The sequence below is a fragment of the Notolabrus celidotus genome, chromosome 15, assembly GCF_009762535.1.
Source record: "Notolabrus celidotus isolate fNotCel1 chromosome 15, fNotCel1.pri, whole genome shotgun sequence".
NCBI classification, from domain to species: Eukaryota; Metazoa; Chordata; class Actinopteri; order Labriformes; family Labridae; genus Notolabrus; species Notolabrus celidotus.
Genome location: NC_048286.1, coordinates 5,052,249 through 5,079,186, shown reverse-complemented (window position 1 = coordinate 5,079,186; position 26,938 = coordinate 5,052,249). Strand labels below are relative to the sequence as shown.

General features: G+C 41.7%; 1 protein-coding gene across 3 annotated transcripts in view; it reads right to left on the bottom strand.

Moving 5' to 3' along the window:
- Positions 1–26,938, bottom strand: part of LOC117826771 (contactin-associated protein-like 4) — a 275,455-nt gene that overhangs the window by 57,355 nt on the left and 191,162 nt on the right. For all 3 annotated transcript variants that reach the window (XM_034703096.1, XM_034703099.1, XM_034703098.1), the window contains 5 exons: positions 19,331–19,506; positions 17,605–17,751; positions 14,861–15,128; positions 12,773–12,916; positions 8,701–8,872 (listed from right to left, as the gene is read on the bottom strand). In XM_034703096.1, coding sequence (XP_034558987.1) covers positions 8,701–8,872; positions 12,773–12,916; positions 14,861–15,128; positions 17,605–17,751; positions 19,331–19,506 — 907 coding nt within the window. The remainder of the gene's footprint in view (positions 1–8,700; positions 8,873–12,772; positions 12,917–14,860; positions 15,129–17,604; positions 17,752–19,330; positions 19,507–26,938) is intronic.

The window sequence follows — 26,938 nt, the reverse complement described above, 5'->3', positions numbered from 1 at the left end:
GTGTGGAGGCCAGGTCTGTAACTCTATTTTCCCTTTCAGCTTTATATCCCATGAATCCCAAATTTAATCAACAGAGCTGCAGTTCTGGAGAGCACAGCTGGAGCCATCATCTTTTATCTGGTTCTGTTCCAGTGAGTGAATCAGATCCGTGATGGCGCTGAATAATACTCAAAGACATGTAGAAATATTGAATGAAACCCACTGGTGCAGCTTCTTCTCTGAGCAGACGCTGTGGCATGGGGAGCTTTATTCAAACATACAAGCAGGCTGGACGTGTATACGAGTGTGTGTCTGCTGGCTGCTGTGGAGAGGAGAGTTTATGGCTGTTGTAACTGTTGCTTTAATTGCTCTGTGTGTTTACTGGGACATGGTCGGCAGGCAATTAGTTCTGCTCCACATGACCTTTTCTCCTGATCTGAGATGATTGTAAACGACTCGTACAGAAGTGAAAATGGAGGACAAATGCTCTCAATCATACGGGTAAGCCTTCACATTTTCTTGAACACTTACTTTGGTACAAATATAATAATCTAACAACAAGTGGAGGATCTCATTTTGATTTTGAGATGAGCAAATTCTCAAGGGTATGAATCCAAAATACAAAATTTGATGGCATCAATCAATCAATCAATCAATCAATCAATCAATCAATCAATCAATCAATCAATCAATCAATCAATCAATCAATCAATCAGTAAATTAATCAATCAATCAATCATCTTTGTTTCTATGGGATGGGGAAACTTAAAGTAAGTGATAAGCAGAGAGAGGGGAAAGATGGAATCCCGGTGTGTCAGTTACCCCATCAGTCTAAGCCTAAAGCATTAAAACTAAGACCTGGTCCAAGCCTGAGCCAGCCCTAACTATCAGTGTGCGAAACTGCTGGTTTGTTTCCCTTACCACCATTAGAAGACACTGTGGTTGCTTCGGATGTGGTACCTCCCACATAAGCACCTGAAACTTTATAAATAGAGGCCAGGATGAAGGCCTCCTTCCTCTTTGACTCAAAAATATTGATTGCTTGTCATGTGTCTGTTGATCCATCTTCAATGTGAGTAAATTTCCTTTATCAATTTGAATATTGTTGGCTTTAATCATCTGAGGCTGAGTTTATTGTTGGATAATGTTATGATAAAAAAACATGTTAATTCCTTCTTTGACCTAATTTGCTACTGTTTGATGTGATTCAAAGGTTTCATTTCACATGTGTTTGTTTGTTTCTTTGTTTAGAATTCATCATGGCAATCATCAAATTCCACATTAACAACTTATTGGGAAAATAAAACAGACATTGATTGAAACTCTTGTTTCCTGGTGGTTTTTGACTCCAGTCAGAACCTGTGTTCAACAATAAGCTTTGTCAAAAAGGAAAGTTTGAAGCCTACTCTTAAAAGTAGAGAGGGTGTATGCCCCCTGGACCCTGACTGGTAGATGATTCCAAAGGAGAGGTTCCTTATAACTGAGGGCTGTACCTCCCATACTATTTTTCAAGACTTTAGGTACGATGAGCAGGCCTGCATGTTGTGCGCATAGTGTTCTAGAGGGGTAATAGGGCACTATGAACTCCTTAAGATACAAAGGTGTCTGATCATTAAGAGCTTTGTAGGTCAGAAGAAGGATTTTAAATTATATTCTAGATTTTATGGGGAGAGATGTGTTCTCTCTTGCTAGTTCTGGTCAGTACTTGAGCTGCAGCTGGAGAGTCTTTAGAGGCTTATTAGGGCAGCCTGATAAAAGGGAATTACAGCAATCTAACCTGGAGGTGACAAATGCATTGACTAGTTTTTCTGCGTGTGTCTGATGTGTCTGATCTTTGCAATTTTGCGCAAGTGAAAAAAGGCTGACCTTGACATTTGCTGAATTTGAGCGTTGAAGGACAAATCTTGATCAAATAGGACTCCTAGATTCATAGCAGAGGTGCTGGATGCCAGACTGATGCCGTCTAAGGTACTTATATGATTAGAAGAAGTCTCTCTGAGGTGTTTGGGGCCAATAACAATAACTTCTGAGTTTAGCAGTAAGACATCTCAGGTCATCCAGGCTTTTATATCTTTAAGAAAAGCTTCTGGATTATTTTGGCATCACCGATAAATATAACTGAGTGTCATCAGCATAACAATGAGAATTAATTGAGTGTTTTCTCATGATGCTACCAAGAGGAAGCATATATAAGGTGAAAAGTATTGGTCCAAGCACTGATCCTTATGGAACTCCATGACTAACCCTGGTGTGCTCAGAGGATCTATCATTTAGATGTATATTTTTCTTCAAGGTGGGCTGCACAGCAGTGTCTAGAGGTGATGAGGACATAAAGATCGTTTAAAAAGGTGTGTGTGTGTGTTACTGCAAAACGGATCAGAGGTATACGCCCCCTATCAGAGCCGTCATCCTTCTATTAGAACACAGGTTATTCTGATAACATAAGTGCCAGTATGTTACATCTAATAATAGATTCTGCATTACAAAGCCCTTGGTTACTGTTGACATGGTGCTAATTGGAACAGTCTCGGTTAAAGCAGAAAGCCAAGTGAGAACAACACTTATTATTCTAGTGAGAACCAGATGAGAGACAACACACAGGGCAGAAGAGCTGGTTTGTCAGATATGAGGGAGAGGGAAACAAACAGGGCTGTCAGTGGTTATTTCACACCTCAGGTCTCCACTGAGCAATAATTCTCCGTTCCTTATTGGAAACGCTGTGACTGAGAGTGCATGCTTTCTCATTCTTCGTGTTTGTTTGTTCCCTTTTCTGGATCCGACACTCCATACCACTTCAACTCACAAATAAATTACTCTGCCAAAAAAATCAAAGACAGAGAAAAATTACATTTCACTTCCACAAAAGTTCAGTCTCCTTTAAAGTTCGGATGACAAAACAATTGAAGCGTCTCGGAGCGAAAAAACAAAATATCAAGGAAGGTCTATCTGAAGGAATATCTATCAGTCTGTCTGCACCCGGACCATCAATGCTTCATCCAGCGTCAGAGAAGCCTCTTTCAGCTGCTTATTTTATTTAGATTGTGGATTCTGCTGTGTCACCTAGTGTCATTATTGGATTTATTATCAAGCATGGACAAAAATTGGAGAGCTCGAAATAAAATATGACTCTTAATGTGAAAGGCACGAGGAGATCTGAAGGTTTCAAGAGCAAAGGACCAAATGCTTTCAGGCTAATTAATGATGCATGATTTTTTAGACTTAGCCCCAAGCAATGGAGTAAAACATCTTTTCCCATTGGGCTCCTGAAGTTCACATCCTCCCTTGTTGTTTACTTCCTACAGAAACACATCAACAACATGGCTGCCAGCGTTAATGAAGAGCTTGTTCCCAAAAAGGCACAGTGCCACAGTCTCGTCAGTCGTTTGGTTCTGCAGCGTCAGACCTTGAAGAAACCACAGTCCGCTGCAAACTTTGTTCCAAGGCAGCAGCATGGCTGACTGGCATGAAGCTGAGTGGGAGGAATGTGTCTCACTGAGAGATACAGTCAACCAAAACTCGCTAAAAAGCAGCCAACATTAGCTGAACCATTTTCCCATTACATTGTGTATGACGTAAGAAAGTAAGAAAGTTGGACCCTGTAAGAAAGGGACACGGTACAAATGTGTATTACTGTAGGGATGCATATCCCTACAGATATGCTGTCCATGTACACAGTGGAAAAGCCAGGGTTTCCTGGGTCTCCCGCGGCGGGTTGGGTCCTTCGGTCTGACTGCTCTCGCGGCCCGGGTGCTGGGCCGTACCACTCGGCTGATCTGACCCAAGTGGTTTCATCTGCACCAGTGGTGGTTTTGTTACACAAATAGAACACAGCACGGCGGCAACCCTCTGCAACCCAAGCTTCAGTAATGATTGTGGACACTAAGGGTTGCTTAATCATTAGTATCACCCCACGTTTTTTGTTTTTTTTGGCATCATGGTGAGATGGTCCCTCTCCATCTAAGTGTGTTAGGTCTCTCTCTCCTTCTCTCTCCTTGTCCCTTTGTATATCCTTATGTAATCTTTCTTTTACTTTCTCTTTTTTTTTTTGGCCCACCTAGGTGTGCACGCCCTCTTTTACAGAACATGATATTAGCTGTCAATAAAAGATAGGCCAGAGTTCTAAGAGGGAAGGTGATGGTTGCATGCACACAGTCACAAGCACAGAAGAAAAAGGTTTTCTTTCTTTTCTTTTGCTGCAAGAATAAATTGCATTAATATTTGACAGTTTGTGACAAACATGACACAAACCAGAAATATATATGCAGACAAGAAAAAGAAAAAAAAAAAAGAGAGAAAAAAAAAAAAAAAGAAAAAAAAGGAAAAGCCAGGGTTTATCCACACACATAAAACATTGAGCCCTCCTCATAAAATCTTGGATGATGGGTTTGTATGTGCCTAATGTTTGAAGATGCAAATGCCCACGTTTACATGCATCTAACATATATCTTGTGCACGGCCTATGAGTGCTTTAAACACGTGTATTTGCAATGCATTTTATTCCCTATGACCCCTCGAGAACACAATGCTCCCAGCATGCAGGCCTGCTCGTGGTCTCTAAAAATAGTATAGGACATCAAGCCTGGGAGGCCTATTTGATCAAGATTTGTCCTTCAACTCCTAAATTCAGCAACATTTCAAGGTCAGCCTTTTTTCACTTGTGCAATATTTCTAAAATTAGACATATCCTGTATCAGAGAGACGCAGAATAACTAGTCCATAAATTTGACTCCAGCTCTTGCAACTACTACTATCCGTCTCACCACTATCATCTCTCTCTCATTCTCCTCTATCCCTCTATCCCTCTCTCCAACACGGTAGGTCTCAGCAGATGTGTGTCTAACATGAGTCTGGTCCTGCTGGAGGTTTCTGCCTGTTAAATGAAGTTTGTCCTTGCCACTGTAACTTGCTAAATTCTGCAAAGTGCTCTGCTCATGTTGGATTAAGATGAGATCAGACTGAGTCCTGTCTGTAAGATGGGACTGGATCTTATCCTGCCTTGATGTTGTGTCTTTGTTCATAACTTGGGACTTGATCAGGCACCTCTCCTTTGGAATCACCTACTAGTCAGGGTTCTGCTTTTCTTTACAAGTGATAGCAAAGTAACAAAACTGGTTAAGGTGCAGAGGCAAAGTCATCGAGATGGCTGAAAGGTTAAGGGGTTGGACTTGTATTCAGATGGTCAGGTGTCCTTGTGGGTTCAAACCCCAGTCCTTTCTAAAAACGTGCTGCTTCAGTTTGAACCCTTTGGCTTAATACAGCATCACACAGGTTAACACAAAGTGAACACCACTCTGCATTCAGACTGCACAAAAAAAGCAACTGCAAGTGGCTTCAATTCCTGCACTGTGGTGGCTCTTTATAAAAATGTGTTCCACAAGGTGGGCTTTAAGATCCACCAGAGCCAAGTCTAACCTCACTCGTTAGGACAAGATGCACGGGTATGGTTGTCTCCGAGCACTTCAGTGTTGTTTTCTTCCACATTTAGTGGCCATCACAGCTGTGAGACTGACCCATTAAAGCGCTGATGTCCCTGGGATGATCACATTATCAGAACTGTGAAGCTCTTAGGAGAGGTTGTAACAGAAGATGCTTCCATTGTAAGATTATCTGAATATTTACACTTGTGATAAATGGATACGTGGTAAAAGATGATGTCCTTGAAGAAAGTGTTCACACATTCAATGGGAACAAACCAGGAAGATGTAACTGTGGACTTTATTTTTGGCACAATTCTGGAGTATCAGCGCTGATTGTTGTCACCAGAGTGGCCGAGAGGTTAATGCGTTGGGCTTAAGATCAAACAGGCAAAAGTCCACGTGGGTTTGAACCCTGCTCCAGGTATGAAAGTTGGAAATCTGAGGCATTCATCAGTTTAAATTCAAGCCTCAGCAGAATGGCTTTAAGGGTTTCACAGACTACTGCTGACACTCAGATTAAAAACCCAGTTTTACGTCTTAAATCCTTCGTGAGTTACTCCCAGAACTAAACCTTTGGAGTCCTAATGTTAGTACAGACACAGCAATTATTTTAGTTTAGTTTCTTCTAACACGGCCAGTTGGGAGCTCCTTAGCCTGAGGATGTTTTGTGAGTACACTCCCAGGATGTGTTGAAGCTGTTGAGGTTAGAAGTGAAGATATAATGAGGCCTGAGCCATGCTGCCTTTGGAGCTCTGTTGTTCTTAAGATAATTACACTGCAGAACTCTGAGCTTCTTATAATAAAGCAGAGTGTCAGGGACATAGGCTGCGATCTTTGCGTGAGTTCAAATCCTACAGTTCAGGGTAGAAGAGTTCTGTCACATCACAATGTAGTAAAATAAAATTAGTGGCACAATATTTCTTGCCTGTTTGACAGTGATTTAATGTTCCTGCTGTATTGATAGCCAATATCTTAAAATCAGCATCATAGCTTGGCCTACTCTTGAGCCTCTTCGCACTAGTTGATCACTGTGTCTCTCCATCTTGCATCCGCCTAACGTCCAAATTCCACCTGACCCCTGTCCGGTCCGTCTCTGATCCATCACGGCACCGGATCTGATTCTACCGGTTTCTATTCTAGTCAATGTGTTAACTTCCACTGGATCTGCTCTGTTGCGTTCTGGCTGTGTGTCTGATCCGGCAGGTCTGAGCCCTCCGGATCAGATGCGCAAGACTTCTATCTTTGCCGGATGCCGGAGCACGAACAGAGCAGATCAAGTGGGACAGGAAGTCAGGCGCCAAAACAAAATGAAAACATCCGGTTAATTTTCAGAATAAAACACTCTGTGTTATCACCAGATCGTATTTCACTTAACTACAACAACAAACCGTCATGATGAGTGGAGCCAGGCCTGGAGTCAACAGGTCAGAGGTTTTCAGAGGACCAGAAAGACAACATGGATGAGGAGAGGAGGAGGAGAATCCTTGATTCAGTAATTACCACGGGAAAACCATGGTCACATGACTCCAGCTGTCTGGCGGTCTCTGTAAATTTGTTTTGACCTTCAGGGCCCCCGTAGTTTTGATTTCAGTCCACACACAACAGAGATTGACTTCCCCTCACACAGATGCAGCCACAATGGCGGTTAAAAGTAAAGTAGTGCAACAGTGGGGTTTTTTTTTACTAACAAGGTGGATTGACACTTCAGAGCAGAGCCACACTCATTAACCAGAGAGCAGCACCTCCTCACCGTGTTAAAGCAGGTGTTGGTGTTTGCAATGAGAAGGAACTGTGGCACAGTGATCAAGTGACGGCATGTGACAGCGCTGCATGGATTTGCCTCTCTGTTACAACAGAAAATGAGCAGCAGCCTCTAGTCTTGAGAAATGAAGCTAACGCAGAAGTGTGAAAAACTGCAGTTCCTCAATCATCCACTAGAGGCTAGCTGCAGGGGCACTGGAGGCCACATACACACCCATTCAAAAAGGCTGATCTTGACATTAGAAATAAACATGATTACAGCCTGGTTCAAAATCAATTTTTCATTTCTCACAGACTGTACGGGGGAAGAATTTGTTAAATTACTTATGGCCAAATTCCACCAGATCCGTGACCGGTCCCTACGGTTCTATTCTAGCCAATGTGTTAACTTCCATTGGATCCGCTCCGTTGCTATCTGGCTCAGTCTCTGACCCAGTAGGTCGGAGCCCTCTGGATCAGATGCTTAAGACTTTTATTTTTGCTGGATGGCGGAGCACGACGCATCAATCTCAACAGAGCAGATGGAGCGGGACAGGAAGTCAGGTTTCACCAAAACAAAATGAAAACATCCGGTTCATTTTCAGAATAAAACACTCTGTGTTATCACCAGATCGTATTTCACTTAACTACAACAACAAACCGTCATGATGAGCGGAGCCAGGCCTGGAGTCAACAGGTCAGAGGTTTTCAGAGGACCAGAAAGACAACATGGATGAGGAGAGGAGGAGGAGAATCCTTGATTCAGTTATTACCGCGGGAAAACCATGGTCACATGACTCCAGCTGTCTGGCGGTCATGCTCCATGCTGCGTTCTGAAAACGCAACCGGTGGGTGTTGAAGGACGAGAGAGCACGGATCTGGTGGTGAGTGAAAGCTGGCCTTGGTCTTGAGAGGTACATTGGCTTTAAAGGTGCAGTTCACTGGTGTAAATTAATTTTGCCATTTATTTACAAAGCCCTGAATATAAGACAGCCATACTTTTTATTTCAATGTATTTCAAGGGGAAAATGATCTCATTGGCTGCCTGTTTGGTAGAGAGTCATTTTCAAAATCCTGTATCTTTTAAAAGATTAGAATAAAAACCTCTGAGTAATGATGATCTGCCTGCAAAGCTTTTTTTGCTTGCTTTTTTCCCACTTCAAGCTTCTCCACATTTTTGTTAAAACTGAAGAAACGGTAAAGGTTAAAGGGTCGTCTCTTTTTTTTCTATTTCGATGATATGCCCACACCTGGCGCCATGTTACTTATTAGGCGCAGACTGGCAGCCACACCCTTTTCAAGTTGTTCTGCCTGTCTTTGCAAAATGTTTGCCAGATGAAGGTCCAGTACCGAAACCTGCCCATTGATTATTTTTTGCAAGTTGGACAGTGTGCAGGATTCTTGCAGTTCCACATTTATACCACCCAGTACAACAATTCTTAGACATCGAGAACACCAGGTGATCAGACAATGCTGCCAGTGTTGGTGTCCGTGTTTCTCAGTTAAAGCAGAGGAGCTAAAATGAGAGATGCACATGTTCAAAACGAGTGTTGGTGGTTCTGACCTGTCCATGATGCCGCACATGTCAATCTGAAGCCGACTGTAATTTCCCAGCAGTCTTTGCTGCACCATAATCAGGTCCACGGGCTGGTTGTCCATGCTGATGAGACGCATGCAGCCTTGAAAGATGTTGAAGGGGTTTTTACATTCCTGACTGTCATCTTCAGCTGGACAACCTGGACAGGAGAGGAAAGAGAGTGTTATGACCAGTGGGGAAAACATGTGGAGTGAAGCCCTGTGTTACTAACGAAGGATAAATCTTGTGTGAAACTGTGGTAAATATGCCCAACCACCCGGAGAGCTGAGCTGTGGTGTTTTTTTTATCTCCAAGTGGCGAGGATAATCCAAATGTAGGCCAAGCTTTGATTAAATTAAAAATATATTTCTTTATTGTTGGATTAAAGCGGAAAAAGAAGATAGTGAATGAGCACATGTGAAAGTCTGTGCGAGTGTATGTGCTGGGTGATAAAAGGCCCCGAGGCAGTTAGAAAACATGCCAGGACTGCAATACTGCCGAACAAAGAGAGACTAAAAAGAGAGATAAAGAGTCGGGAGAAGAGACTCCAGAGAAGGTGAAGAGGAAAGAATAGGGAAACAATGAGGAGAGAGAAAGGAAATAGGACAGAGGAAAGACGGCATTGAAAGGACAGGAGAAAAGGGAATAAAGGAGACTTTATCTTTCATTATAAAACTGATGTGTCATTGCACACCTTCAGAGGTGAGTACTGACAGCACCAGCTGTACCACACAATATATATCTAAACTTACTGTATGTATTAAATTCAACAATTTTTAAATGTTAGTGCACATCTTTCAGTGCCGGCTCACATAGACAGTGGTGGACAAAATACATGTCTTCATTACTAGAGTCAAAGTATAGATCCTCCTGGTCAAATGTTACTCCAATACAAGTGAAAGTTGTTCCTTTAAATTCTGACTTGAGTTAAAGTCCTGGAGTACTTGCTTTTAAAAATACTCTAAAAATTAAAATTAAAATAAAATATCTCAAAACGTATTTTCACAAAGCATGAGGTCAGTTAAGAATGCATGGGTGTACATTCTGCTCCGTGCTGTTTATCTAGAAAACATGATTTCAGATCTAAAAAGTCTACCATGAAATATAAACTAAGTTACTACAAGCACAGACAAGTTTACAATGTTCCTCTGGAATCAAAGCAGTGTGTTAGCTCCAGACCTCCACATGCTTTCTCAGGTTAGATGCTGATGTTTTGGAGGCTGTGATGAAGTTTGTGTGGTAAACAGATCAGAGATTCACAACAATACAAACAATCATTCTTTATTTCAAAACCTCAAACGTGGGTTTAAAATATGGCCGTGGTGCTCAGGTAGAGAATCATCATCCTTCTCAGTCATAGCCATCATCACCACGACTAAATGAACGCACTGATCTGAAGAACGTTTGATCTACGCTCAACTGAGGTACGGCTACACCACTGAGACAAACCAAACACAAGGACACCAACAGTTTACGGTCTTTGGGATCTGATTTCAGAAAAGAAAACTCATCAGCTGACTTCAAAGATAAAGTAGTGAGTAACTAGAGCACTGATAGAAATGTAGAGGAGTCAAAAGGATGATACTTGTCTTTCAGATGTAGTGGAGTAAAAATGATAAATTCCCCAGAGAACTCAAGTAAATTTACTTTGTTACTGTCCACCACAGCATATAGAGCCACAGTGGAGTCAAATAATAGACAATGTTTCTACAAGATTAGATTCAAGGGCGTTGATAGAAAAAGGCAGAAGCTTATTTTTAGTTAAAATTATAAACATATTTCTAACAAGTTTTGCTGAGAAGGTATTTTAAAAATTGAACTGAAATTACACAGTGATTTGACAGTCTGTGTCAGTCGAAGATCAGCGAACAAGCAGGATGGTTGGTATGCGGCAACAGGGAGCCTGGACGAGATGGGAGTGAGCCGTGGAGCGCAAAGTCTCATGGACCGAGCTGTGGAAAGCTGAGCCCCCCCGAATAAAATTCTTAATCCAGGCTGTCTATGACGTTTTGCCAAGCCCATCCAACTTGTTTTCCTGGGGCATGGTTGAGTCACCGGCGTGCCCTCTGTGCCTGAAGAGAGGGACCCTGGAGCACATCCTCAGCTGCTGTTCAAAAGCCCTGGGCGAGGGGCGCTACCGCTGGCGCCACGACCAAGTGCTGATGGCAGTAGCGGACACCATCTGCAGTGGAATTAACCACTGCAAGCGCCTCTGCCCAGTGAAGAAAACAATCTCTTTCATCAGAGCTGGGGAGAAGCCTACATCAGCTGCCAGGACCACCTCCTCTGGCCTGCTAGCAACAGCGCAGGATTGGAAGCTGAAAGTTGATCTGGGGAAGCAATTGAAGTTCCCAGAAACTGTTGCCATAACATCGCTAAGGCCAGACATAGTGCTAATCTCGGAAACCTCCAAGCAGGTCATTCTCTTGGAACTCACCTTGCCTTGGGAGGACCGCATTGAGGAGGCCAATGAGAGGAAGAGGGCAAAGTACACCGAGCTGGTGGAACAATGCCGAAGCAACGGGTGGCGAGCAAGGTGTGAGCCTATTGAGGTGGGATGCAGAGGGTTTGTGGGCCAGTCCCTATGCAGGGCCTACAATATGCTCGGCATCACAGGGAGCAGTAGGCGAAGGGCCATCAAGTCGGCCACAGAGGCAGCAGAAGTTGCTTCAAGGTGGCTGTGGATCAGGAGAGGAGACCCGTGGGTGGGGTAGAGCTACCTGGACACAAGCCGGGGCTTGATCAACCCCAGCTGTGTCGCCTGGTTGAGGGTGTCTGATTCTTGAAAGACCCGAAACACCCAATGACCCCAGGTTACATCACTGATGATGTGTCCAGGTGCATCACAAGTTGATGTATTTTCACAAGTGTCTTTGCTGACAGACAGATGAAAGAAGAACAGTGAGTGGAGGGAGTCACGTGATGCGCGGGGAGGAATTGCTGCCTGCTCAACTAGCTCTGAGCTGTGGCAATTTAATGCACTTTACAGAGATAATACTAAAAACATGGCGTTAATCCCATGGCTCCACTGGGCCTTCAGAGCATCAGCCAAAAAAAACATATCGTAGGCTAACGGAGAGAAGCTAACCGTGGATCAAGTAGCTGCTTTGATAATATGGCAGCCGATATAGCAAAGAAGAACAGTGAGTGAATTTATTACCAAACCTTTCAATGCAGAGGTTGAATAATTCACAAATATGTAAAATTATAAAAATGATTTAAGTTGAAATACTTGAAGCAAAATAAACAAAGCTAAGCTGCTACCACAAAATTAAGCTCAAGACATCATTTATTATATACACATTACGTTATGTCATCTCTACACAAGTTATATTATAAGGTAAGTTTAAATATTAATTTTGCTCTGTGCTGAAACTTATTATATATATTCACTTTATTAACATCCTCTTTTCTCAGTTGTGATACACACACACACACACACACACACACACACACACACACACACACACACACACACACACACACACACACACACACACACCACACTAACAGCTTTCTTCTCTTTATACACACAGCAGCTTGTCCCGCCCCGCCTCCTACAGATTCTCTTCTCTGTTTCTGTTTGATACAGAGAAGAGAAAAAAATCTTCACTCAAAGTTCTGCCGTCACTGCAAGACAGTCATGATTGCAGGCTGTGATCTGAAAGAGATTTTTAAAAAACACGAATGTGGAAATGGAGGGATGTGCGGGAAACACGACACTGCAGTAATACTTCTCCTGAATACACATCTACCCAGATTTTCTATTTTCTATATGTCCAGTATTAAATAAAAGAAAAATAATAATAATTTTTCCCATCTGTTACATAATTACATAATTTATTATAATGTTTATTTCAGCATCCTTTTACATCCCTGCACTGTTGTCTTATGTAAGCTTGTACATATTTAATGCTAATGCTTGTATACAGAGAGCAAAGTGAATCAGAGTTGAACTCCTTGTGAGTGCACATATCTGGCCAATAAAGCTTATTCTGACTTTACAGCAGCCTGATGATCGGTACCTTCTACAGTTAGGACATTAAGATTGTGTTCTTACCTCCAAAGAAGAGTTTACTTCCTACAGAGACAGAGTGGCTGGCATGGGCGACGCCTCCTTCTTCTTTATCTACAGAGACTGTCAGGCGACCACGCCTGGAGATCAGCTCCACTGAATGCCACTGACCATCGCTCAGAGCAGAACCTGGTGACATCAGTAACAAAAGTCAGAACTTTAAGAATGTGTTTTTTCATTTAGGTATTATTTCTTAAACAGTCTTATAAATGTACCAGGTTATTCTCATTCCCGAGGTGTGCAAACCACTGACTGTCTGAAACATGTCTCTGTGACATTACCCATTAAGTTATGGAGGGATGGTTTGAAGTCCAACCGTGGCAGACGCCTCGTTGGAAATTCTGACATAACCAAACAGGCAAAGAGGTGGAGCCCAGGTGGACTACAGGCCTCCTGGGGAAGAGCTACAATAAACTCACTTAGCTGTGGTCCTAATTACGCAAATGTATGAAAAACTCTTACCCTTTTTATTGTCTTAACCGATGTGTTATGAAGAATTTCACCCCTGGGTGTAAACATGTTATTTGAACATTGGACTTAATGGGGTTTCTTGGCTTTTGGAGCCAGCCCCAAGTGGTGACTCGTGGAACTGCAGTTTTTTGGACTTCCTAATTGGCTTAATTTTTTTTTTTTTTTTGTCATTCAACTTTTTATTGCATTTTTTCAGTATTTCTTTGTTCACAACAAGTTAACAAATGATATAGTATAAGTTATACAAAACAACAAAGAGAAAATTACAAACACATTTTAATAAGAAATACAAATAATAATAATAATAATAATAATAACAAATAATAATAATAAACTGTACAAACAAAAAGGAAGATAAACATACGAAGACGAGGTAAATGAACAATGAGTGTAAATAAACAGAAAAAGAAATAAGACAAAAAGCATTCATATTCCTCTTGATGATGTTTAGAGGTTAGTATGTATGTTTCATGTCACAATATTACTTTTCATAATCATAGATGACGTTCATTAGAAACAGAGGATAGATTAATTGAACATCAAATATCATCAGTCGTCTTCTCCAACAATTTCCAGGTAAGGCTTAATTATTTAACTCCAGGGGTTGCTGACAGGGGATTATGAAGCTCAACGGTGGAAATTATGCAACTGGAAATGTTGACCGACTCACTGACTAACTTTCAAGCCAGTTTATATCCTGCTAGAAAAGGGCGAAGTTGAAGCTATAGCCCAACTCCCTGCCAAGGTACAGTTGTTCCAAATAAGAACATGAGTCTGGGACCAGACCTGTTTTTGTACCAGGCTGTAAACATTTTTAATTCTGCTTTAAAAAAAAAGTTCTCCAACATGAGGCTTAATGGGGTTTCCATGGCTTTTGGAGCGAGACCCAAGTGGACACTCGAGGAACTGCAGTTTTTTGGACTTCCTCATTGGCTTAATTTTTCAATTCCAAAGCTTGCTGCTTGTGTGTTATGAAGCTCAACGATGGAGGTTATCATACTAGAAATACTGATGGACTAACTTTTGGTTTTATTTGTGATAACTGTAACTTGACAGATGGCTAGAGTATGGCTTCAACTGAACCCTTTTTTGAGTCATTGAGACCAGACCTGTTTTTGTTTCATTCTGCTTTAAAAATAGTTCTTTCAACATAGGGCTTAATGGGGTTTCCTTGGCTTTTGGACCCAACCTCAAGTGGACACTTGAGGTACTGCAGTTCTTTCGCACAGATGATTTGGCTTTACTTTTCAATACTGGTGGTTACCATTTGGTCCAATACTAATATGTGGTCCCCTGGTGTCACAAACAGGTTCACACAGTACAAATACTGAGAAAGCCTGCTTGTTTTTGAGGTTATGGGCAATGAGCTGGATAAAAAACACAGGAAATCAACCCAGAGAGTGGAAATCAACCCATTTTTCAACCTGAACGACAATGTTTTCTTTTTCCTGAACCTACTCCATTTTTATGTCAAACAACACAGAGTATTTTATGTTTACTCTGTGTTGACAGTACAAAAACAAAGGGAAACGTGTATGAAACTTCTGTGGAAACCTGAAGAGGACCAAAAGGTATCTGAAGAGTTGAGAAACTGACTCTGACCTGCACTGAGCTCCAGCAGCGCCCTGCCAGTGTTATGGATCTGCAGCCGAAGTCTGGCCTCACTCAGGTACAACCAGGCCATGCCCCCTTCCTGAGCCAGGTCAAAGGTGAGCAGAAGCCCCGCCTTGTTCCAAGTCCTGAACTGAAACCCTATAGACACGCCCCCTGAAGAGGATGCTGTCGCCGCTGGCAGCTGGAGGAAGCTCCCGGGGCCGGGGAAAGTCACAGCAACGGAAACTGGCTCAGCACAAGAAAAGGTCACATTGCCCTGAGAGAGAAACACGCAGAGTGGAGAGAGAGGGAGAGAAAAATGATTACTAAAGAGATAAAACAACATCAAACATGAATATTAATCAACTGCAGAGGGCGGGCCGATGTGACCCCGTGCCACAATGATCTCATCAGCAAGTCTCCTTGAAAATAAACGCTGTGGATGCAAACTGTAAATACCAAAGTCATGCTGCTAAGAGGTGGGCATGTTTGTGACAGAACTATATTCACATCTCTGTTCCAGCTCATTGTTCTGAGTGGTGGTAATGACATCAGGTCCATAGCTAAAGCTGCAGCAGTAATAAATTATAGTTCTTGCTCTCTGCAGGGAATACCAGTCTGCTATCTTTATAATACTCTGGAAACACAGACCACATCTAAAAGCCCTTTGTAGAGCTGTTAAAGTGATATATAGAGGTACAATAGGGGGAGGATGCAGCAGAACTGCAAGTATAAAGTAAAAAGTGAGCAATAAAAACCCCAAAAAGCCATTTACACCCCAAATCCTCCTCAAACGCCCACACAGATCATCACAGGCTCTACTTCATTTTGATTTCACGCCTTTAGGAACATCCAAAAGGGGTCTTGAAATTCAAATTTACTGTAACTTTATTAATACTTCATAACCATGAAAGATACAGAACTACTGTAAAACAGACTGTCAGCCATGCATGTGTAGAAACTTTAGCTCCTCTGCTTCCTTTTAGTGACTGTAGAAACATCTTGAGGTGCAAATGAGCCAGACAAAGAAGTCTGAGAACTCATTAAGCACTCACCAGCTTCACTAAGCTAGCAGCTCATTAGCAGCAACAACTGCATCTCCATGATTTCCCAGTGGTGCTTCAAGCATATCACCGTGTACACACCTGCAGGTCAGAATGGACGTCATGTACGTCATAATAAATGTAAAGGGCTCGCTATCGCTGGAGAAGCTTAAGTAGAGCCATAGCTTGTGTCCCTCTGGTGTTTGTTACATGTCTTTTAATGAGATACTCACCCAATCCGCTGTTAGTGGAACAAAAAGAATACAATGGAGAGCCAAATTTAGCCTGCAGATGTAATTTTAGGTGGCTCATCTCCAGCTGTTTGTTCTGCATCCTCGCTCAGATAAGAAAGATCAGAGCGCAGAGAGTTTGAGGAGCTGAGCATCAAAGCTCTTTGCTTTTCCCAAATGATTCATGTGATCTGCCATCATCACGTTGGAGGAATGAGAAACAACACAGTGTGCCGTCACAAAACACACACAAAAGGCTAGCCATTCCAATTTATCGAGATGAGAAACTATGGAGGTGTGTGTTCTGTGAAAAAAAAACGATTAACCCACTACTAGCCAGGGCTATAGCTGGGGTTAATGACTCCTGCTATTATGCTCTAATGCTCTACTACCTGGATGTAAACAAGCACAGATGACAGATGGCATCTCTTTGCGCTGCATGCTTTGTCAGTATGTTGATCTAGTAAATGGAGCTGAAGTTGTGTGTAGGCTGTGCCTGGTTAAATTGGCATAACACGCTCGGTCGATGTTAACCTGTAATGATGACTGGCGGCTTGTGATGCTAGTCCTTGACTCTGTGATCCCGCGATTAGCCGTGTTCAATCATTTTTGTACAATTTTGACTGTTGTCATTTCATTTAGTTGTATTTTTTAGGCTTTTATGCATTTATTCAGAGAGGACAGCACACTGGATAGAGCAGGAAAATGGGAGAGAGAGTGGGGAGTGACATCAAGAGTGCTTCAAACAGGACGTTAAAAGTCAGAAAAACACCCTGATTTAAGGCATTTAAAAATCATTAAAAGATGTTTAAAGGTACTTAACACAATTCTTTACAAATCAAAGAAAAGAGAGAATAAAAACAGAAAAAAACAGAACAGACATTATTAAAATACAGGCCTTAAAGTAACAGTGCAGTGTTGTAAAATTAAAATGGGTATTAGAATAATTTGTTAAAAAGCAGCTTAACAGGTGGGCCTGGATTTTAAGGACCAAGCGTTTCAGCAGATCTGACATTTTCTGTGAGTTTGTTCAGATAAATGGAGCACAAATAACCTGATCCAACATGTCATATTGAATCAATCCATAGAAATTAGTCACATTTCAGCTCTGCCTATTGACACCGTGGCCAAAGGCAGTTTCCATTAGTATTCTCAATTTGTAAACTACATCAAGGACATTTTTATTGTTACTTTCATTTTTCAGAGGGCTTAAGATTTGTGAATGGGTGACAGAACCATCAAAGAAAAAACAGAGAGGTGGAGAACAGCTCAGAGACAGCTACGGAGGTTAAACGACACAAGGAGCTGAATAAAAGAGAGGTTGAGGGATGCAGCTCCTGAGACCAACTGAAAAGATAAGAATCCGCTTTGCGTCGGGTCTTGTCTTACACTGTAGGGATTCTATTTCCCATAACTACCTGCTATTCATACATTATCCCTTACATAACTGCTTCCATGGTGTTGATAGTAGCCTTCTCACCATCACTGTAACTTGGTGGTCTTTGTGTTTCGTCAGCTCTATCAAGTTGTGCCCGTTGTGCTGCAGGTTCTCCAGACAGCCGTGGAAGTTCCTCTTAGAGACAACTGCTTTCTGAGAGCTGTGGACCTGCACCTCTCCGACACTCAACTGAGAAAAAGAAGACAAAAAAAAAAACACACACCCCACAATGAAATCTGTGCACAGAGAGGTTTTTAATTCATGGATAAAACCTTAACCTCAAGACACTCTGAGCTTGCATGGAGGAGCTGCTTGCATAACAAGGAAGTGTGAGTGTGTCATAATAATCTGTGGGGTGAATTTGTGAACTGTTGAACCTGAAACTCAAGAAAAAGCATAAAAAAAGAAGGATTTTCAGAGAGTGCAGAGAAGAGGAAGACTGTAGGAGCAGGTTAAAGGTATTTATTTTAAATGTCATCTCTTATTTATTGTTGTGTTGACGCCGGCTAGAGTTTTAAGGTTTTAGCTGTTGAGTTGATAACATTTCTTCCCACTAAATAATGAATTATTATTGTTTAAGTTTACTACACATACAGTATATTTGTTCAGCTATGTATCTACTTTTATCAACATGGAAATAGAAATGTGAGTCAATAGGCTCACTACGTGCGTTTTGACTGGCGGAACCAGGGTCTAAATTTAGTTCAGGGGTAGATAATCTCCCCCTAAAAAGCCCCTGCTAGGGAGTACTTTTCAAAGGTCTTGGGACTTTCGGGGGCAGGGCCTGCAATGCTGAATATGTCTGATTGGTAGATTAACCGCAGTGTTTTTATTCCGCCCGCCGTCCACAATAACATCACACACATCTGTGATTCTCTTGATTTCTCTTTCTTTCATTAGTTTTTATTTGTTCTCTCTTTTTTGTATGTGTGTGTACTTTTCAAAAGAAGAAGCTGTGATTCTCTTGATTTAGCAGCTTGTAACAGTAGACTTCTCTCAGCCCACCGTGAATGCGTCTCTCCCGGTGTTACATTTTTAAAAGTGACCCTGTAAACTGGAGACCTTCAGCTGAACGTGTCAGTGTTTGTGGAGTTTACACAGCTGTTGAAACACAGAGGGAGTTCCTGGAAATGCAAACTAGTTTAGTTTTTATTAAGATTTCAAAATATCCTCATCAGATATTTAATGATCGTCTAAAGACGTTTATGAGGGATGCATCCGGCTGAGAGTCTCCAGTTAACAGGGTAGCAGTTTAAACCAAAACACCGGCTAATCTCTGCTACGGCTTTTTGAGTTCAAAAGGATTTTAAAGTCGTGTTGAAACGTCTTTGCTACTCGCGCTTATCTCCTCTCACGTGTTGATTCAGTGAATCCATCTGTGATGAAATATAGCACCATCTAAAACAGACCAGCTGAGTCTCTTCATGCTAACAGGCTAACTGTTGTGTTGCTCATAATGATACCTGCCTGTCTGTCTTCTATGGTGTCATCTGTGATGAAAGGCATTCGTCTTTGTTTTACTGCCCTCTACTGGTCTGGTGGTGTAGTGCATTTACTTTTTATTCCCTCCATACGTCACCGGCCTGATTTGCACAATCTACCCGGGACTTCAGCCCACGGTCGATACGCAGACAACAATGGGGGCACAGGGACCTTTTAGTTCAGGGGAAAGTAGTTCTGTGGACTAAAAGACCCAGTAACTCTTGGTCGAATTGTATCTACTCAATCAGACTCATCTCAGTTTGAATTGAGGTGTGTTTCTTCTCACCTGCTTGATGTCCCAGTGGCTGAACTCTGCAGAGAGTTGAACCCTCTCCGTGTGTTTGTCCACCGTGAGGTTGAGGTGAGAGCTGTGCCGCTCAAACGCCAAGTGGTGCCAATGCTGATCGTCCAACAAGCTGCCGAGGGAAGCGAGACGCCGGGGCTCAGAGGGTGATGTCCTGCCTGGAGGAGGAGGAGGAGAAACAGGGAGAAGATGATGTAATAATAAGAAGAGCAATAATACATTTTATTTATAAAGCGCTTTTCTGAATACAAGATGCTGCACAGAGGATAAAATCATCATATAAAACAACAGATTAATAAAAACATGAATGAAAAGCATCAATAAATTTAAAAGCAATCATACGTTAAAAGCAGTTCTAACAGGTGGGTTATAGAGAGTGTTTTGAAGGTGGACAGGTTGGGGCTGTTTCAAATGTTTGGTGGTAAGGTGTTCCAGAGGGTGGGGGCGGCGACAGAGAAAGCTCTACCCCCCAGGTTCAGTGCTTGGTGCCAGGTGGTAGGTAGAGGAGGTGGGTGTTGGAGGATCGGAGTTTACGGGAGGGGGTGTGGTGGTGTAGCAGGTCGGTGAGGTAGGAGGGGGCCTGGTTTTGGAGTAGGAGGATTTTAAAATGTATTTGCTGTTTGATAGGGGGCCAGTGGAGTTTTTGGAGGACAGGGGTGATGTGGTCACGGGAGCGGGTGTGGGTGAGCAGGCGGGTGGCAGAGTTCTAGATGTATTGTAGTTTGTTGAGTTGTTTTGAAGGAAGGCCATAGAAGATGCTATTGCAGTAATCAAGTCTGGAAGTGATAAAGGCGTGGATTAGGGTTTCAGCGGTGGAGGAGGAGAGAGATGGATGGAGACGGGCGATGTTTTTCAAGGGGAAGAAGGCGGTTTTGGTGATGTGATTGATGTGCTGTTCCAGAGTGAGATGGGGGTCAAAAATAATACAGAAGTTGTGAACATGTGAGGACGGAGTGAGGGAAGCATTGTTGATTGAGAGGTTGAAGTTGTTGGTGGTTGTGGTGAGATTAGATTAGACCGATTGGTGGGAAAGATTGATGTGTGATTAAAAGTAGAGGACAAAGAGAAGATATAAAGAAGGATCAAGAGAAGAAGAGAAAGTGAGCAGAATGTGTTAAAAACAAGCAGAAATGAAGAAGCATTAAGACGGTTTCAAGAATAAATTAATTAAGGGTGAGCAGACAGACGGATTGAAAAAGAAGGAGGAGGAGGAAGACGGAGACAAAAAGACTGAAGTCTAATCACAGTGACAAATGGAAACCACACAGACGTCTTTTAATCAACATATCAGCAGAGTTTAATTTGCAGTCTGAACTCCATGTTACAAAACAAACACGATAAAAGGAAACAGTCATGGGCTTTATAGAAGTGATTTGACTTGTGAGTGTGTTTTTATAAAGTTATCAGCTTTATTTTTCTAGTAATGTAACAAGAAAGTTTGCTTCTATCAGACTTTCTTTTCCCTTACGTCATCTTGTTTGGATGTTTTCCTCTCCTCTGTCTCACGTCACCTGAAGTGGCAGTCTGTTTATGTGTTTTCCGCTCTGTTTGTTTGTTCTCCTCTTATTATCTGACCTGCATGTCTGCCTCTTTCAAACAATCTGACCTCCTGTCGAGGGGATTTTAGCCCAATCCTGACAGCTTCGAACGCAGCAGCCTTCATGTTGTGTCTAAATGTTTCACTTTGCTCTGCCTCCCACGGGGAGGACCACACCGAGGTCAGTGTCTCTCGTCTCATCGGGGACTACAGGATATCTGCATACGCTCACAGAGAGCCCAAACCAAATATGTGATAATGCTTTACTTGGAGAACTGTGGAGGAAACAAAGCGAGGCATCATTAATGATAGATGAGCCCCAGACGCTCCGAATAAGTGGATCCATTCCCCCCAAAGTGCTGAAAACTTTGTGATTCTGCTGAGACCAGCTGTACGAAGAGCCGAATACAGTCTGCGATTAAAAATGTATCAGATATTCTACAGGGACAGCTTCAAAGACAGTTAGGAGGATGATAGACAATTGTATCTTTCAGACAATTTTGTGATTTGATTTATTTGTCTGCAGCTCGGAGGCGAAAAACAACTTCATCCGGAGAGGAAAAGTTACGCTCCAACCCTCATGAAACAGCTGAAGTCTGTCCTGTAAACACATTAACCACGATGAGTTATGTGATTAAAGTCTGGATGAGCGGAGGGAGACAGTGGAATCAATATAAGATGAACTGTGGCATGGCTTAAAAACAAATCAGTGTATTTAATGGCATTGATTAATTGAGCCATTATTATGTTGTCAGAGGTAGAGAAGACAAGAGCAGCTTTATGATACAGCGCTTTAATGGATGGATGAGTTTATTACTGTGAGGAGGACTGGAAGGAAAAGGCAGGGGTCACTATGAGGGATCAGAGACGAGAGCTTCTACTTCTCTGAGTTACATTTGTGTCCGCATGCACAAAAGTTCAGGTAGTTTTCATTTTACAGGGTTGATGAATAAAGGTGCTGCATGAGTTAATATCAGAAAAACCTTTGTAATTCAGTTATCTGTGTATTAATAGATTGCACTCGCACAGCTTTAGTTTTTCTGCAGACCAGAAACAAGATACTGGTCGGGCTAAATGGAGGCTAAAAGGCGCAGACTTTGGTCGATGTTGATAAAGTTTCAAATAAAGTTCAAAACCACTTCCACATGCTGATATCTGCAGCATTTATCCCTCATGTCAGGGGAGACGAGTATAAAATGTGCTTGTCTCAACATTATAGTCCGTGCATAGCTCTATATTATCTTTTCATTCTACACATGTCCTCACTGCTGCATAAATCTAATTATATCTTGTCCAGTATTCAATTATGGATCCTCAAAATGTGATTATTGAGAGAGACACTGGCAGCTCTTATCAGAAAGACAGGCTGGAATAATTACATTAGCAGTTCACCCTCACAATGCACTTTGTCTGACACTAAATTAGCCCAAATATGAGGCTCTGTTGAGAGCCACAGGCCTCAACAACCCTGCGTCTACTGGGGTTACTTTCTAGGATCCATTATCTCCGAGGACCTGAAGTTGACCTCCCACATAGATGCTCTCAGCTCAGGAAGTTTAACCTGTCTCAGGAGTTGCTGATCATATTTTACACCTCCATCATATGGTCTGTTCTATGCATGTCCATCACTGTTTGGTTTCCACCAAGCAAGACCGGAACAGACTGCAACAGACAACCAGGACTGCAGAGAGAATCATTGGTGCTGACCTGCCCTGCATCCAGGACTTGCCTGGTCCAGGGTCAGTGACATCTCTGCAGACCCCTCATACCCCAGATACAAACTGTTTAACTCTGCCCCAGGCTTCCTCCAGGCTGTGGCTCAGATGAACTGCTAACAGTCAGAGCGTCAGAACAAATACTGTGCAGTCTGACGTGTATCTGAACCCTGACACTCCATGCTCTGAAAGAAACTTTAAATCCACATAGGAAGTAAAGAAAGCCTGTGCAGTGCTAGTTTGATGAAATGACTCCTCATTCATATCGACAAGCCACTAAAGGAAGACATGAGCCTGTGAGCCTGAGCTCAAGGCAAACAAACCTTTGCAAGATAATTTTGTGTATCATGTTAAATATTTGCAGATTGCTACACACATTAGGGAGTCTTGAACAGCAGGACTGTAGCAACAGTCATGTGTAAACAAAAACAACTGAGAGGCCCGCCTCATTTATAACTGATGACTTGTGTGAATTTTCAGCTCTTGGAACAAAAAAAGCTTCAGCCATGAATAAGAATGCATTTTAAAATTAGACTACATATGTGCCTCCATTTGTAGATCAAAGTGCACATTTGAGTCCACACTTGTTGATCAGAGTTCAATGTTTTGGATTTTCATACACATTTGCAGATCTATGTATGAATATATAGATCTAAGTGCACATGTGTAGATCATAGTATGCATTTGTAGATCTGGATATGCTTCTATGGATCTGCATACTCATTTGTAGATCTGAGTACGCATTTGAAGATCTAACTATGCATTTGTAGGTTTAAGTGCACATTTGTTGATCTTGGTAAGCATTTGTAGATTTAAGTCTACCTTTTTAGACCTCGGTACACACTTGTACATCTAAGTGCACATTTGTAGATTTAGGTGCGCATTTGTAGATATGAGTAAGCATTTGTGGATCTGCCTACACATTTGTAGAACTGAGTCCACATTTGAAGGTCAAACTACGCATTTGTAGATCTGGATACACATTTGTGGAACTGAGTCAACATTTGCAAATCTAAGTACACATTTTTAGATCTAAGTCCTCATCTGTAGATCTGGGTACATATTTGTAGCTCTACATACACGTAGATTTAAGTACGCATTTTTGGATCTTAGTGTACATTTGTAGATCTAAGTTTGGTTTTGTTGATCTAAGTGCACATGTGTACATCTGAGTGCACATGTGTGCATCCGAGTCAACATTTGTAGATCTCAGTCCACATCTGTAGATCTCAGTCCACATCTGTAGATCTGTGTGCACATTTGTAGATCTCTGTGTACATTTGTAGATCTCTGTGTACATTTGTAGATCTCTGTGTACATTTCAAGATCTGTGTGTACATTTGTAGATCTCTGTGTACATTTGTAGATCTGTGTGCACATTTGAAGATCTTTGTGTACATTTGTAGATCTCAGTCCACATCTGTAGCTCTCAGTCCACATCTGTAGATCTGTGTGTACATTTGTAGATCTGTGTGTACATTTGTAGATCTGTGTGTACATTTGTAGATCTGTGTGTACATTTGTAGATCTGTGTGTACATTTGTAGATCTGTGTGAACATTTGTAGCTCTCAGTCCACATCTGTAGATCTGTGTGTACATTTGTAGATCTCTGTGTACATTTGTAGATCTGTGTGTACATTTGTAGATCTTTGTGCACATTTGTAGATCTCTGTGTACATTTGAAGATCTGTGTGTACTTTTGTAGATCTCTGTGTACATTTGTAGATCTGTGTGTACATTTGTAGATCTTTGTGCACATTTGTAGATCTCTGTGTACATTTGAAGATCTGTGTGTACATTTGTAGATCTGTGTGTACATTTGTAGATCTCTGTGTACATTTGTAGATCTCTGTGTACATTTGTAGATCTGTGTGTACATTTGTAGAACTCAGTCCACATCTGTAGATCTGTGTGTACATTTGTAGATCTGTGTGTACATTTGTAGATCTGTGTGTACATTTATAGATCTCAGTCCACATCTGTAGATCTGTGTGTACTTTTGTAGATCTAAGTATGCATTGGTAGTTCAAGTACATATTTGACGATCTGAATATGCATTTGCAGATCTAAGTTCACATTTTTAGTTTTAGGTAACAGTTGTAGACCTGAGTGCTCATTAGGATCTGTGTACAAATCTGTGTATGCATTTGAGGATGCATTTTTGCATTTACAAATTAGTCCATAGTTTCTCAAACTGTATGAGCTCAGGGTTGAAGCACACAGCAGATGACCTTAAGAACACAATCTGTAACCTTAAAAACTTTTGCAGAAAGAAAATGTGGATGAGAAATAAGAGAAACATTTCACAGAAAGTTGAAGGACACTGAACCGACAACAAAGAACACAAGAAGAGAAAAGGGCAAAAAGTTTGTCAACCTAACAAACACAGAGATACATAACAATAAGGAGAAAGGCAGAAAAGTTGGTTGAAGGAGAATATTAAATGGCAGCGTGAGTGTGCCATGGATGAAAAGAGACAAAAATGTAAATCGTTCGACTAAAAAGGCGAGTGGTGTCTTGTGATGTGCAAAAATATAACAACAGGACATCTGGGGAGACGAACAACAGCAATTAGAACAGAGATTAAAAGCAATGAATCTCATAATGAAGCACGGGAGAGAAGACGGGGCCAGAAACAGAAGAAGAAGAAGAAGAAGAAGAAGAAGAAGAAGAAGAAGAAGAAGAAGAAGAAGAAGAAGAAGAAGAAGAAGAAGAAGAAGAAGAAGAAGAAGAAGAAGAAGAAGAAGAAGAAGAAGAAGAAGAAGAAGAAGAAGAAGAAGAAGAAGAAGAAGAAGAAGAAACCAGGCTGTTTTGTTGCCTTCAGTTTTATGTTGCCACAGACACAGAGCTCCTTTTATTCTCCTCCTCCATCATTTCAATGGATGGTTTTAATTTCCTCAAGCTGAGCTGCAGTCTCTCTTTACAGTCACACAGACTTTTTTATTATGACACAGTCCTTAAGTTACAGCGCCTATTATATGAGACAGCGCCGAGTCTTTGTGAGTGGGGAAAGTCTTCACTTACATCAGAGGTAATTTAGGTGTAGCAGGGGACACAGTTTCCCTGCAATGTGACACAGTCTGTCTTTATAAAGAGACACTTTTTCAAGGTGATTCTCTCTTTTAAGCAGTACAGACGTTTTTCTTATAAAGGTGGTTCAATGATTATTATAAAGGACTCAGTGTTTAAGAGGATGTAGTCATTGTAAACTTTCTTAAAAGTGGGATTTCCCCAAAGGACGTGCTCTTGTGTGAGTTTTTAAAATCAAAGAATCTAAGCCCTTTGTGAAAACAGGAAGACAGAGGCAGGGAGGACAGGTGGGTGGGTGACAGATGAAAGCGAGGTGATAGATGTGTGCGAGGGAAATAGATGAAAGAAGAAAAGGATTCTGGGGTTTGGATGAAAAGAAAAAGGAGGGGAAGCTTTTGGAGGAGAGAAGCCATAAAGATCGAGGGATGGATGGAGGGAGAGAGCGTTTCAGCAGCCAGATGGGGTTCCTGAGGAGAGGTGAGCCATATGGTGATGATTCAGCATGGCAGCCAAACAACCTCTGGTTTAACCCTGTTTACACACACACACATTCACACATTCAAATACAGACACACACTTCTCTGTACAGCCTGTGAGCCATGCATCAAGTCATACCGAGTCCGGCCCCTAACACATGCTACAGTGAGCGGGAACCATCCATCATGGCTGTAAGCAGACAGCAGAGCGTGAGATAAGATTCAACCAATCAGGCGGCAGCGTGCGCGTTGTCTGTCTCCACCCAACCACAACCAATCTAAAGTTTCTCAGAGGGATTTCTATTGTCCTCCGATTCATACAGAAGTTCTGCATCAGTACTTACACACAGTGACTCATCAATTCAAAGATAAAGAACAAGGCGTCTCTTTGTTAATTGGGAGGTTTAATCAGAGGAATCAGCCTGAACTGTGTACATAGAGGGCGGTGAACAACCTTTGGGTGACTGATGTAAATGCCATCTTCCTGTTTGAGGAGATGTGTTCACTGAACCAAAGTGTTATTACTTCAAAGGTTTCTAAATATCATTATGAGTCATACAATCCGACATGTGATTTTCCTCCATTTCCAACTGTGGACAGTAACACAGTAAATTTAGTTGAGTACATTTTTTGAGTATCCGTACTTAACTTGAGTATTATTTTTTGGTGAACTTATAACTTTTACTCCACTACATCTGAAAGACAAATATCATCCTTTTGACTCCTCTACATTTCTATCAGTTCTCTAGTTACTCTCTATTTTTGCTTTGAAGTCAGCTCATGAGTTTTCAGTTGAGCGTAGATCAAACGTTCTTCAGATCAGTGCGTTCA